We start from the raw sequence: 15806 nt of genomic DNA, 5'->3' as shown, positions 1-15806 counted from the left end.
GGCGGCCGCAGCTTTGGGAACTCACAGTTCGGGGGGAGCGGTGCTCGCAGCTGGTCCAGCTGCTCCAGACTGGGGTACGCTGTGTGTCTGGTCACTGACATGGACCCAGGAGCTGTTCTGTACTGTTTCTGGTTATTTAGTAGTTGTTCTAGAGGATGAACTAAAACGCGCACATTGTTAAGCTGCCATCTTGACCCGGAACTCCCCTTTTTTTAACACCATTTATTTGTTTAAGAATTTAGGCCATTTGTACTACAGAATACTCCAACTTTGGATATGGCTGATTGTGCCCTCATGGTGTCTTTACTTGTCCTCTAGCCCTCTTATTCCTATAGTTTGATATAGAGGCTTGATGAAGGAACAAGTTCAATTTTGGGGGTGATAAGGAGAGGGCCAAAAACATCTCATGGGGATTGAAAGCAGGGACTCAAAGAGGTATGTGTACACGAATGTCCACAGCAGCATTATTCACAGAAGCTAAAAGGTAGAAATGATCCAAGTGGCCATCAACTGATAAATAAACAAAATGAGGAATTATGTATGCAACGGAAATTATTCAACCATAAAAAGGAATGAAGATCTGAATCATGCTACAACATGGATGAACCGTGGAAACACTATGGCAAGTGAAATGAGCCAGTAAAACATTATACAGCTTCACCTAGATGAAATATCTAAACAGGCAAATTTATAGAGACAGAAAATGGATGGGAGGTTACCAGGATATGAGGGGAGAGGAGGGTGGAGAGTGACTGCTGAATGGGTACAGAGCTTCTATTTAGGGTGATGCAAAAGTTTTATAAATAGATAACGCTGACAATTGCACAGCATTGTGAATGTAACTAATGCCACTGATGTGTACACTTGAAATGGCTAAGATGGAAAATTTACATATATATATTTTACCACGATAAAATTTTAAAAAACAAAACACTCCATGGGTGGTGCTGTATACTTCTTAGGGTATCCCGGCAGGAGGGATATAGCATTAGTGATAATACCCTTGATCATTCAAGTGGTATTCAGGTGATGACAGTTCCCCATGGAACCTTTCAACTGGGATTTTGGCATCTATCTATGATCACTGCCTTAGATCCATTATATCATTAGGAGCTGTAAAATGTTGAATTTGTAATTTCATCCTTCCACAGACATTTATAATAAGTTGGAATTAATCTACAAAACCTTTTATCAATTATTTAATTACTCTGAAATAAAGTTCATATAAGAAAGGCATGATAAATATTCATTTTTACCTCTTTATCAATACAATTTCAGAGTAGCTCAATATAATTTCAGCAGAAGACCCTCCAATGGAAACCAAAATATTCTTTTCAAATGTCGTTAGTAACTCAAGAAATTTTACATTCCAAGTAAGTTTTAAATGAATTGTGTGAAGATGAATTGATAGTCAATGAACATTAACTGCATGTTAGGCAGATTTACATGTTATTCCATTTAACTCTAATAACCACTCTGAAAACAGTCTCGATCCCATTTTACAGATGAGAGGACTTTCATTGGTCAAGGTCACACAACTGCTAAGTGGCAAAGCCAGAATATGACCTCACGTCCATCTATCTAAACATTCAACCAGCTGATCTAACACTATGCCACACAACTTCCAAAATACAAATTCAAATACAAAGTCCACTGCTATTACTTGGATTCTGATCTCAGAATGACAGCTTCCCTCACTTCCTTCAGGTTACTCATCAAATCACCTTCTTGATGATGCAAACATCTCTCCACCACCAAACACCTAATCCCCTTTATTGCTCTCTATTTTCCATTACACTTCTCATCTTCTAACATGCTATATACTTTATTTATCATAGGTATTGTTTATTGTCTGTATCCTCTCACTAGAAGAGAGGGTCCATGAGGGAAGGGATTTCTGTCTATTTTAGCCATTAGCTGTATCTTCAGCACCTAAAGCATCAATAGATAATGGTTAAATAAATGAATGAATAATAATCACTATCTCATTAAAAGAATAATTCGACAAAACTCCAATTATGCAAATAACTGAACAATTTTTGTGGTGCCAGGAACCCTTACAATATGTTCTATTTTAAGACCTGGATATGTATTTTCACAAACACGTCTCAAAATATTAAAATGAATGAAGTCAGATTTTCCCCTTGCTTTCTGGAAATGATTTGTTCAGTTTTGATTAAGAAAAAAATTGTCATATGCAAGACTGATAACCATATCATACTATTTTGGCCCATTATTTTATTCTGAAAATCTTTTAAAATGTCATAAAAGATGCTCACCTGCTCAACTTTAAAAGCAAGCACAATTTCCTAACATAATTTATATGGACAGTTTAATTTAACACATAAGTGCATAGAGCCTTGAGTAGGGCACAGATATTTTGTGGGTTTGTCCAGAGTGATGCCCCAATAAATCCCAGAGTGCTTTGAACAGTGAATAAAGAAGTATTTGCAATGTCCCCTTGGGGGAATGGCAAGAAAGGGGGGAAATTCAACTTCCCCATTTGGAGAAGGCCTGATATTCCTGTAAGCAGCGAGGACAACAAAATCAATAGGCTGAACCCTCAATCTTGGGGTTTGTGCATATGAAATTTATCCCTGCAGAGGACAGGCTAAGCCTACTTATAATTAGGCCTAAGAGTCACCCCCAGAAAACCTCTTTTGTGCTCAAATGTGGCCTATCTCTCAGCCAACACAGCAAGCAAACTCACATAACTCCCAGGGGTGTAAACCTTCCAGGCAACGTGGGACAGAAATCCTAGAATGAGCTGAGACTCAGCATCAAGGGATGAGAAAAACTTCTCAACTGAAAGAGGGAAGAGAGAAATGAGACAAAATAAAGTGTCAGTGGCTGAGGGATTCCACATAGAGTTGAGAGGTTATCCTGGAGGTTATTCTTACACATTATATAGATAACCCCTTTTTAATTTAAGGTGTATTAGAGAGGTTAGAGGGAAGTGCCTGAAACTGTAGAGCTGTGTTCCAGTAGCCTAGTTTCTTGAAGATGACTGTATAATGATACAGCTTTCGCAAAGTAACTGTGTGTTAGTGGAAACCTTGTTCTAATGCTCCTTTTATCTACAGTATGGACAGATGAGTAAAAACTACAGATTAAAAATAAATAAATAATAGGGGAAACAAATGTTAAACTGGGAAGAGAGAAATACTAGTAGTCAATGAGAGGCAAGGGTAAGGGGTATGGTATGTATGGGTTTCTTCTTTTTTCTTTTTCTGGAGTGATGTAAATGTTCTGAGAAATGATCATGGTGATGAACATACAACTATGTGATGATATTGTGAGCCACTGATTGCGTACCAAGTATGGAATGTTCATACGTTAAGAATGTTCATGTTGTGTGTTGACTGGTTTTATTAATAAAAATAAAAAAATAAAAAAGCAGGCACACTTGTTTTCACTGAAATAATTGAAACAACACTCAAAACACTTAGGCTTTAAGTTTCACTTCAGCAATTTGTATTTATAATAAGGCTTCAGAGATGCTCTCAAAATGTGATCTGAGGACACCTCTGGAAACATCTATACTCATATAAGGTCAAACAATCTTTTCATAATAATACTAAGATATTGTTTGCATCTTTCACTGGGCTGACTGACATTTGCACTGATGGTGCAAGAGCAAAAATGAATAAAAGTGCTGATGCCTTCACATGAATTCAAGCACTAAACTGCACTACTAATAATCATTATAGTCTTTACTGCCATGCATGTGCAATAAAAAAGTACTATTTAACTTTAAGATGTCTTTGATGAAGCAGTAAAACATCATTAATTTTATCAAATCTCATCTCTTAGGTCATATTTTTAATATTTTGTGTGATGAGAGGAAACACACAAATCATGTCTGTTGCATACTGAAGTGCAATGGTTGTCTCAAGGAAAAGCATCTAATAGTTTGACTAGCAAGCTGAACTTCACTCTTTTCAAGGAACACAATTTTCACTAGAAACAACCACCAGCAGACAAACTATGGCTATTCACACTTAGGTATGTGGCAAACATTTTCTCAAGAAAATCTGTTTCTTCAAGGAAAACAACAACAGTATTTGTTTCCAATGATATGATTTGAGTTTTCTATGGTCTTTCCCAGAAACTTCAGGTGTATATGTGACACATGAGACTCAGGGTTAGAGCTCTGAAGCTATGAAAGTCAGCAGTAAATGGTTTAAAAAGTTGAAAAAGTGATCAGACATTGAGTAGAGATATGAAGGAAGCTGATCTGGATAGGACTAAGGTATATCAGAAGATTGGGTAAAGGATGATACCACCCACATTTTCAAACTTTCAACTTCTCTGTGAGACTAAAGGGAGAGATGTTTATTTGGTGCAAAATTTATATTTTGGATAGTGCTTCCTAATTTAACTTGTATGGTCAGTTTAGTTGAACCTCTTAAGTACATGGAATCTTGAATAGGATGTGAGATTTTGTTCGTTTGTCTGGGTTAGTCTGATCCCCTGATAAACCCCAGAGTGATCTGGACAGTAAATAAAGAAGTATTTGAAAAGTCCCCTTGGGTTAATGGGGATGAAGGAGGAAATATTCAACTTCCCTATCTGAAGAATTACTGATATTCTCACAAGCAGTGAGGACAACCAAATCAATAGCTGAGCCCTCGATTTTGGGTTCATCCCTATGAAACTTATTCCCGCAAAGGATAGGCTAAGCCTACTTAAAATTAGGCCTAAGAGTCACCCCCAGAGAACCTCTTTTGTTGCTCATATGTGGCCTCTCTCAGCCAATACAACAAGCAAGCTCCCTGCCCTCCCCCTCTCTATGTGGGAAATGACGCCCAGGAGTGTAAATCTCCCTGGCAACGTGATACAGAAAGCCTGGGATAAGCCGGGACCCAGCATCAAGAGACTGAGAAAGACTTCTTGACCAAAAGGGGGAGGAGAGAAAAGAGACAAAAGAAAGTGTCAGTGGTTGAAAGATTCAGAAGGTCACATGGTTATCCTGGAGGTTATTCATATGCATTATATAGATATCCCTTTTTAGGTTATGGCGTATGGGAATGGCTAGAGGGAAGTACCTGAAACTGCTGAGCTGTGTTCCAGTAGCCTAGATCCTGAAGACGACTATATAAAGATAAAACATTTAAAAAAAAAATAAAATAAAACAAACAAAAAAGATAAAACATTTACAATGTGACTGTGTAATTGTGAAAACCTTGTGTCTCCTTATATCCAGGGTACAGACAGATGGGTTAAAAAAATATAGATAAAAAATTAATAAATAATGGGGGGGCAAAGGGTAATTGGGTAGATGGAAACACTAATGGTCAATGAAAGGGAGGGGTAAAGTATATGGTATGCATGAGTTTTTCTTTTTTCATTTCTTTTTCTGGAGCGGAGCAAATGTTCTAAAAAACGACGGTAATGAATACACAAATATATGATGATATTGTGAGCCACTGATAGTACACTATGTATAGAATGTATTTGTGTGATTTCTCACTTAAAAAGAAACTTGAATTTTCAAGTAAAAATTAGTATTTCAGAAAACTTGTGTCCTGTCACTGTGATATTGAGTTTTTTAATAGTTAAAGAATTTTCTGATAAGTGGTAACAGCAAATATGATGTTTTGATCTTTTATAATGAAATGTGTCAAAATGTGGAAGATCTACATAACTTATTGAACCAATATTTTCTAAATGACCAATACATGATGTTACAAAATCATGCAAGGGTAAAATAAAGATTAACTAGTTTTAATATAATCAAGTACAAAAATTTCATTAATATGATGTCTGATTCCATAAGACAATTTGTCTTTAAGAAACTACTGCTTATCAAGTTTTGTAATATCAGAGAAGAAATTATCTGAAAAAGCTATTAAAATACTTTCCTTTCCAACTACATATCTATGTAATTTTCTTCATACTCGTCAAGCAAAACATGTTGCAACAGACTTCCAAAATAGATGTGTCTTAAACCAGACAATGAAGACATTAAAGAGATTTGCAACACTACAAAACAATGCCACTTCCTTCCAAGTTTTTTTTTCCAAAAAATATTATTTACGTTAACATTTACTGAGTTTATGGTTGTTATTTTCAAATGAATTAATGTTTTTTTAAATTTTAGTTTTAATTTCTAATGTGATAATATACAAGATATAAGGAGTAAAAAGGGAGTGTAAAGGGAATCACTGTTTTACAGTTCAAGGACACCTTCACATATATCTCAATGCATCCTGGTAACAGCTGCTTAGTTATCTGCTCTCCATGTTTCTCAACTGGACATTTTTCCTGTGTGTTACCTGGCTGGCTTACCTTGCATTCACAATATTTCCAGCATTCAACTCTACCATTTCTTCAAAACCAATAGCAAATATATCAGTTGGCTTACTTCTTTTATCTACAATTAAACATCCAAGAAAGACTCTTTAAAAATAGCCTTAGCCAAATGGCAATCTCTCCTGACACACAAAAAATCAATTCCAGATCCCACAAAAATCCATTCCTGTGTTTTAAGTTCAACCAAATCTAAATTAAAGGCAAAATCCCAATAGTGGGGGAAAAAATTACTAAATTTCTATCAGGTGTCCTAAATTCGCTATTTCATGACTTTTATTCTTTAATATCCTTTAAGTCAGTTCAGAAATCATTTAGAAAGAATTCTCACTAAAGTTTGTATTACAGATAGCTGAGAAAAAAGCCAATTCCCAGAGACAAAATGAATCAAAATTGGAGAACTAAAAGTAATTCTGTAGGAAAAAAGCACCAAGAATAAAGTGGTTGAAAAGTTGGGAAGGATATATATATATGTTGGGAAGAATTTTTAACATTCAAATTTCAAAACCACAGGCTTGATCTTTTATTTATTTTCTGGGTGGACAAAATCCAGGAAAACTAGTAGAAGAGGTCCAAAGAGTAAGACATATCACTGTTTCAGTTATTAGCTCCTGAGAGGTGACAGGGACTAAAAAAGGACAGAAGCTACTTGAGAAAAGCAGTCCTGAGGCATTTTGTTGCTCTAAGCTTTCAGCAATGATGGCAAATATCTAGAAAGTGCTTATGATATTATGACGTAATACTGAGAAATTAAAATATATATATATTTAATGATGGCTACTATGTGCAAGGCCTGTAAATGCATCAAATCATTTAGTTACTGCACGAACATCTTATGAGCCAGATAGTTTTTTACCTTTATTTTACAAACAGGAAACTGAGGTTATAGAGAAGCTAAGCAACAGGCCCAAGCTCACAAATATGATGCAGTGTAGCACACAGACTTGGGAGCCAAACTGCTTGAGTTCAAATCCTGTCTTTGCCACTACTAGCTGTATATTTGTGCAGGTCACTTTCCTTTCTGTTTCTGTTTCCTTTTCTGTATAATTTTTTTAAATAATAGTGTCTAAATAACAGGTCTGTTGTAAGGACTAAATGAACATATGTAAAGTACCTAGAATTTTAGTGCTAGCTATTATTTTATCATTATTTGACTATAATTACAACTTCAAAGTTAGGTTCAATATAAGAGAACAAGAGAGAATTTTAATAAAAACTTGGGGATAAACTCACAATTTAAGTTGTGACTGAATAAAAATAACTAAAAAAAGGAAATCACACCCCCTTCATATATAATATTTGGCAACTGTATGCTATTTTAAAAGGGAATTAAAGTTGATTTAAAACAGGAAGGCGAGGGTGCACGGGTAGTTCGGTGGTTAGAATGCCCACCTTCCATGCCGGCAACCTGGGTTCGATTCCCGGACCATGCACCACCACCACCCCAAAAAAAACCCAGGGAGTCGGCCTCAAATTCTTGAAAGCATCTTGAGCTTAACATTTGTTTCTGGCTATTAATAGCTTAACGACAGAGTACCCAAAGTGAGTGATGACCAAATGTTTACAAGGATAAATCAGAACTACTAAAGTTATAAAGTACCGCCAAATATCACAAAAGGTTTCATAAGAGTGCTCATGGTCAATCCTATTCTTTATCTTAACTAAACAGAGGACTAGATTTGAAAAAGAGAACATATGTGGTTTGAAAAATGAATCTCAAATTATCAATTACAAAATAAGCTTCGTTTGCTTTGATTTAAAAGAATAAAAACAGAACTAGTTTTCTGATATGTTTGATGCCTTCAGAGTAACCTATTTATGTATGGATATTATTTCTTGAGAACCAAGAATAAAAAAAAAAGATTTTTCATTGTACCAATTCCATTTGCATGAACTAGAAAGTAAAGGTCAAGAAATAAAAACAACAGAGGAAAGATTTCAATAGATTTCATCTATAAAAATGTCTTCAACTTTTTAAATCAAAGTATCTTTTATAAATTTATGCATATTGTAGAATGCATTAATTCTACAATATGTATTATTTAAATCCATATTATAGAAAGCCAACCTTGAAATTCCTGGATGCCAGCCAACTTGGGTGCATCAAGCAGCCAGTCAGTAAGTGTCTGATTTTTAAAAGCGATGCTGCGAAATTGCTTCCCACCATTCACATTCCAGGTTCCAACACATACTCGAATCTTCTTGGTCTTTGAATATTTGTAGAAATTCTCACACATACTCTTTAGTACTTTAGAAGATGCTATTTGAAAACAAAACACAACAGAATTTTAGCTGCAAGAAACCATTTTTAAAATTTGATATTCATAACTGAGAAATGTCTGAAAAGTACAATTAGCATCATAAGAATAAACAAGCATAAGATACATGCTCAGGTACCAAAAAATGATAAGCTCGGAACGCAAAGTCCGTAATGATGCAATCAACCAACACACATACAAACAACAAAAAAAAGACCATATTAAATATAATAGACAAAGTAAAAAAGCTATTACAAAATTATTGCAGCAATATAAAACATGCAGAATATGTCTATTTCAATAAAATAGTACATTATTTTATAATATAGAGAACCTAAAAACTACATTTTTAGCAATATAGCAATTGATTTTCACACAATTTTCATTAGGTGACTGGTAAAAAATGTATTTTATTTCTCCTTAAGCAAAAACATTTTAAAACATTTACATTTAAAACTCCAGCTCCTGGGCGGGCCACGGTGGCTCAGCAGGTAAGAATGCTTGCCTGCCATGCCCGAGGACCCGAGTTCAATTCCCAGTGCCTGCCCATGTAAAAAAAATTAAAAAAAATAAAAATAATAAAAAATTAAAAACTCCAGCTCCTGGCAGGAAGTTTGATAAGTAATAGCTCCCGTGATAAATACAACTCATGGATGATAATGAGATGTTGGAAAACGAAATCATTCCTAAATGTTTCCCATTTCACTCAGAGTAGAAGGCAAAGTTCTTAACAATGGCCTGTAAGCCACTCCACATTGTGCCTTGCCTTTTACCCTCACCTATTACCCTTCCCATCTCACTCACTATTCAGTCTATTGTTTCAAAAAGATGCCCGACATGTTCTCACTACAGGGCCTTCGCATTAGCTTGTCTCACTGGCTGGAACACTCTTCCCTGACCTCTTTCAGGTTTCTGGTGAGGCCTTCCCTGACCAATTCATTTAAACCCTCCTTGCTTTATTTTTCTTCATAACACTTTTTGCCATTTACAAATGTTAAAGAGTACTGTATTTGAAATAGAGTGCATATGTATGTATTTATCCTGTAATTCTGCCCCATGAGAAAAGCTACGTTGTCTATTTTGTTTATTACAATATCCCTAGTGATTAGAAAAGTCTCTAGCACACAGTAGGTGCTCAATAAATAATCACTAAATGAATGAACGTTCAGTATATTCTGAATCTTCAATCTCTCTTGTATATTCTTTGACTATCATATCTTTTCCCTTCTGACCCACTCTTTGTTTTGGTTAAGTTAAATTCTCAGCACCTAAAGTGGATAGAATCTGAATAGCAAATCAATCTAAAAAAATAGATGAGGCAGTTGATTAGTAGTGAACTGATGTGAGGAAAGGAAACAAAAATATTTTCACCTTTCATACCCATGATCTTATTTTATTACATTATCTTTTATTGTTACATTATCAATATTATATTACCTTTATACAAAGATACAGCAGTCTCGTAAAAATTAAATGCATGAGGTCAATTCTAAGGTAGGTGAAACAACCCCTTTCAATGTACCAGGTAGATAATTCTTGCAGGATAAGCAAATGTACACATGTGGTAATTGATATATTGCATAAAGCTTCCCACAGATTTTCCCATATAAATGTATCAAATCTATCTGGCTCTATTTTTGTATTCTAATTTAGAGATGTAAGTAAATTGCTGCTCATGTAGCTGCTGCCTACAAATGTGAACCTTAATTCATGAAGTACAGCTGTAACACTGTTCCTACAAAGTCTAACATTATATATAACAGCACAGCAAAAACAGAGTTGGGACTTTGTAACTAGAGCACTAACAAGAACACTAATAATCCAAATAAAAAGATAAAACTAAATACCCACTAGCATTTGCACCTAAAATCAGTCAGTCCATTTTCTGCAATGATATACCCCAGAGCTCATGCTTCTTTCTTGGAGACATAGATTTTCAAAGACATTAGGTTCAACAGAAACCAGAGTCATCAAAATAAAAAATATGACCCAGAGACAGCCTTCATCAAACATCTTTTAAGCAAAGTAGAAATATGTGAATAATTCTCTGCTTCTGAGTTAACCATAGTGGAAATTACAGTAGATCTGAAATCACTTCTTGTGATTTCTGCAGTATTTCTAGTTTTCTAAAATCTTCATAATCCCCATACTAAAGCATTATTTCTCTTTACTTGTGTGAAATCCCTGAATAATTAAAAATATTAACAAGCTGGAAAAATCCTGAATGAAACAGTGACACATCTGCATTGTACTGACAGTTTTCCTGTTTATCAGATGTGCATGAAGTAATCCATGGTAAGAAAATCTGTGTTCCTTTAATGGACCAGGATAATTTTCAACCATGCTGTTTTTCCTCATTTCAACCAGTATTTTAATCCAAATATGATTAAAATTCACAAGAAACTGGGAATGAAGGAGATTCTCAATACAAAGTGGCAGATTCCTCTAGAAATAAGGAAATATCATGAGGCATCAGCCAATAATTTGAAATTTATTTCTAGAGGCAGAAAGGCAAGGGGGGACACAAAAGGACATGCTTCGTAGATGCATAAGGACATGAGTCCCTTCCCAATCTCATTACTGTTTTGGACTATACTCTCTGGTGTTGCTGCCAGAACGTCCTCCCATTCCCTCTGACACAGACCCATTTTATTAAAAGCAAATTTATTTCCTACAGATTTTTCAGGGGGTTGGTTCACAAGGTCAAAACTATTTTCATGACATTACCATATTATTTGCTTTTTTAATGCTCATTTTCTTACAAGAGCTATTTTATTACAGATATTTTCTTACTGGCACATGAATCTGGAAAACAGCTTACCATGCTTTTGGAACAAATTCATGATGTGGCTAATGCAAGAAATTTGGATCAAAAAACTGGTGCTACCACCTATTTGCAAAAACTAGGGTAAATCATTAAACCCATCTTGATTTCCTCATTTGCAAATAGAAATAACACGTCTTACCCATCCCATAAAATTACTCTAGGCTTCAAATGAAAAGATGTATGACAAAGTGCTTTGAAAACCACAAACATGAAATGGTCAGATTCGCTGTTGCTCCTATTAGTATTTTACTGCGTCCACCATCCTGCCAATTCAGGATTCCCTATGTCTGACCATAATTTTCTCTCTAAGCATCTTAACCTCTCCTTGACCACGCTTTCCAAATCAATTCTTTCCACATCAATGAGGCTTTCCTTTCACTTTTTATACCTCACTGTTTACCCAGTCTGTAATACTGTGCATTTGCTTCCTGACTCAAATAGCTTATTGCCTAATCTTAGCCTTCCGGTCAGTTCCACTTCTATTAAAGCTTCTATTAGCCTTTCTATATCATAACCCTAGTCCTATAGTGATTAAACAGCTTAAAAATCCAGCCAGACAACTAACGAACCATAAGAATGAAAAACATACTGCTGCATTGTATAAGCTAACAGAAGTTAATTAAGTTTTAAAATAGAATATATATTCCTAACTTAACTGGTTGGCAGATTAATGTAAAGAGAGAAATAAGTCAATGTTCAAACAACAGATGTCCATCTCTAATGATACCACTTCAAGAAATGGATTACATTACATAGTTCAAAATTATATATTAAAAACATTTAAAAATTATATATTAAAAACATTAAAAAATTATATATTAAATGCTCTCTTCCTCTACTCTTTGCCAAAAATAAATAAATAAATAACCAACAGCTTCTTAAAACATTCAGCACAAGAATCAGCAAAACAAACATTAAGTGATTCCAAAATTGAAGGGAAGAAAACTTTTTTTCAGCTAAATTTCTGGCAAGAGTTTTAGTTTTTGTTCCTTTTGCCACGATTCATGTTTAAAAGATACCATAAACCTTGTTCAGTGAATGAAGGCATGAGAAATAGAAAGATAAATAATGACTTTAGGTCTCACATTTAATTATCTAACTTTGTTAGCCATCTTGATGATTTCTAAAAATTAGATTTCAGGTCATATTTTAGTGCAGGTCTCTATAGTTACAGAAAATATTTCATCTACAATGTAAGAAAACGAGACAAAGTTTTCTCAAATATTGTATGTGAGAAACACTATTGAATAGTCACAAATATCATAGATAGTACCCTGAAACTTATCCAAAATAATCACATTTGAGTTTTTTTCCAATTGTGTGATAAAGAGTAAGTTATATCTCTACTGTTTTATTTCAGTAAAATAAGAAAATGAAATTAAAATTAGATGAGTATTTTAAATTTGAATTAAGCATTTGCTGTAAGAAAGCACTGTATTTCCTTCTAAACTTAAATTCTTTTTCTCAGATCAAAACAAGATACCAATTTATCTTATAAAATTTGAGCACAACTTATTTGTTTACATTATCAACTTTAGAAAAATAAAGACAAAGTTGTTTTTATTTACAGATTTATTTCTATACTGTACCTGATTGTAATGTCTGTTCAGAAACTATGGATGCATCAAGAAGAAAGCAAAGAGTCATTAGTAAAACATCAAGTTACAGTAGAAGTCTATAAGTGTTATAACAAAATATTCTAAGATGATTTTACCTTCTTAAGTTGATTTTTTTAAATTTTTATGACAGCTATAGGACATCAAAAATTAAAAATAAGTGACTTAATAACTGATACAATTCTTCTGTATCTAAGAAAAAGGTTCCAGTGATTAGTTATGTCTACTGATTCTGATGGTTTTACACCACAGTTTCACAATCTTAGTCAGACTTGATTCCTAGGCCTGTTTTCCAGGCTGCTCCTGCGTGTGTGTGCTCAGGCTGCTCCTGCGTGTGTGTGCTCAGTCTGCTCCTGCGTGTGTGTGCTCAGGCTGCTCCTGCGTGTGCGTGTGCTCAGGCTGCTCCTGCGTGTGTGTGTGCTCAGGCTGCTCCTGCGTGTGCATGTGCTCAGGCTGCTCCTGTGTGTGCTCAGGCTGCTCCTGCATGTGCGTGTGCTCAGGCTGCTCCTGCGTGTGCTCAGGCTGCTCCTGCATGTGCGTGTGCTCAGGCTGTTCCTGCGTGTGTGTGTGCTCAGGCTGCTCCTGTGTGTGTGTGTGCCCAGGCTGCTCCTGTGTGTGTGTGTGTGTGTGTGTGCTCAGGCTGCTCCTGTGTGTGTATATGTGCATGCATTAAAATAGTTTTGGAAGGGAATTTCTATAACAGTCATTTTTTAAAATTGGATTCTCCATTTTTTTTTTAATGTATGAGTGAGAGAGACCATGAATGCGAATATGAAAACCTCAGCGGCTGGAGGATATTAACAATATGGAAAATACTGGTGTAATATACACCTTTTAGAAGTTTTTCTAAGATTCACCAACTGAGAAGTAAAATTTTAAATTTAAAAATAAGTAAAATAAGTTCTGCTATAACAAGACATGGGCACTCCAAAAAATCACATTATGCAAAATTGTGCAAAATACCACAGCCACAGGGCTTATAGAAAAATGGGGCCAGGACACAAAATTCAAAAACTTCAACAATGACACACCAAAAAAGACAGGAACCTAATAATAATGGTAACAAAATTTTACACATTAGATGGCTAAGAAATACATGATACAGTAAATTTATAAATAAATACAATAAATATAGAACTTTACCCTGAGCTCAAATCCTTTTGATTTCAATAAAAAACACACAGTAAAGGATAAAAAGCTATATATTTATGTCAAATTTTAAACTGGGAATAGCAGTGAATGTCCAATAAGAACTAACATTTAAAATTATTAATTAATATGATTTAATGTTTATTCAAAAAATAGTGGTTAAAAAGACCAAGTATTGGAAACTTTTGGGATGGCAATTAGGAAAAAAAATCAATACAGGTAATAGTTTTTACAATAAAGAAATTATTTTCTACAGTAAATAACTGAATGGTCTCTTAAAAGCACTCACTGAATATTATGAAATCCTGCCTTGAACAAACTAGTAATACTTAAACCATTTACCCCTCTCATTCATAATCTATAAAAGAAAACATATCTAGGCTTCAGTTTATGGCTTAACCATACCATGGATAGTACAAACATTTTAAAAGAAACAAACTTCCTTTGGAGAATCCAATTTTTAAAAAGCGCTTTTATAGAAATCTCCTTCTATAACTATTTTAAACAAATCTTTTAACACCAAATTCATTACATTTACATTCGAAACATTTACATATTTACCTCTTGGACTTTTAGAAGGAATATAAATAACATAGAGTAAATAAAGGATAAAGTAAGCATACCACGCAAACTTCCGGTAGTTAAGAGTGCTCGAGCTTTGTCAGCTAAATCACTATTTAGAGTATTTCCAAGCAGCAAAACATCAATGGCCTCTTGCTTGGAGCTGTCAAAGAAATTATTCTGAATTGTTCTTGTAACAGAACGAGCACCATCTTTTAACTTTCCAGCCTGTTGGGGGAGAAAGGAGCATTTTAAATATTAGTTGATTTTACTCAAAAGGCATCCTAAAACTTTAAATCAGTTCTATAAGATTTTAATGTAATAAAAAGTACTGGCTCATCCTATTTTGAGTATCTAACCATCACATAAAAATGCCACAAGATGTGACTTTTTCTTGTTTGTATAACAACTCTGCACAAAGAGAGTAAAAAGTTCAGTGTTACAAATGCATCCAGTAGTGACATAGATCAGTAAATGTTCAAAATTATTTATTATAAAGGAAATAAGTATATTTATTTTTAAAAAGGAAATTACTTCTTACATCTTCACCTTTAGAATTGACAACGGGGTGAGTAGGGAAATAAAGGAAGATATACTGAACTTGCTACATGTCCTTGGAAAAACTTCAAATTACTTTAATAAAAGAAAAATAAAATTTAAATTGCTCCCAAATAAGTTATATTACTTAAAACTAAATCTCAACATAATAATGGTCTAATCTAAAAAGAAATTTATAATTAGAGTTCATAAATGAATATTTAAATCAGTTTTTATATTTCAGGCAATTTTATTACATAGGTAAATCATAGCCATAAAAACAATAAATTTATGCCAATCCCTATAGTGAGGGAGCTGATTATAATTTTTAAAGAATATATTTTTATTTAGGCATGTTAGTTGCCATAAAAAAGATCTGTTTTGATCTTATAAGTTTTGATGATTGTTTTAAAAAAACAACAACCTTGAACTTTTAGAAAATAACTTCCATTTGCAATATGTAATTTTTTATTCCTCAAAGAAAGAACACTAATTAGAGGCTTCTTTTAAAAATAAAGAGCCAAGTTTTTAAGATGTCATTAAATG

At 34.2% G+C, this 15806-nt stretch overlaps 1 protein-coding gene across 3 annotated transcripts in view; it reads right to left on the bottom strand.

Moving 5' to 3' along the window:
• Nucleotides 1–15806, bottom strand: part of SYNJ1 (synaptojanin 1) — a 116062-nt gene that overhangs the window by 40483 nt on the left and 59773 nt on the right. For 2 of the 3 annotated variants that reach the window (XM_077118847.1, XM_077118849.1), the window contains exons 12-14: nt 14786–14951; nt 8381–8572; nt 6292–6376 (exon numbers count right to left, since the gene is read on the bottom strand). In XM_077118847.1, the coding sequence (XP_076974962.1) occupies nt 6292–6376; nt 8381–8572; nt 14786–14951 (443 nt within the window). The remainder of the gene's footprint in view (nt 1–6291; nt 6377–8380; nt 8573–14785; nt 14952–15806) is intronic. The other variant, XM_077118846.1, reaches the window with a different exon arrangement.

This window comes from Tamandua tetradactyla, chromosome 10 (assembly GCF_023851605.1).
Source record: "Tamandua tetradactyla isolate mTamTet1 chromosome 10, mTamTet1.pri, whole genome shotgun sequence".
NCBI lineage: Eukaryota > Metazoa > Chordata > Mammalia > Pilosa > Myrmecophagidae > Tamandua > Tamandua tetradactyla.
The sequence above is the reverse complement of the archived record's forward strand: the minus strand, read 5'-3'. Positions and strand labels throughout refer to the sequence as shown.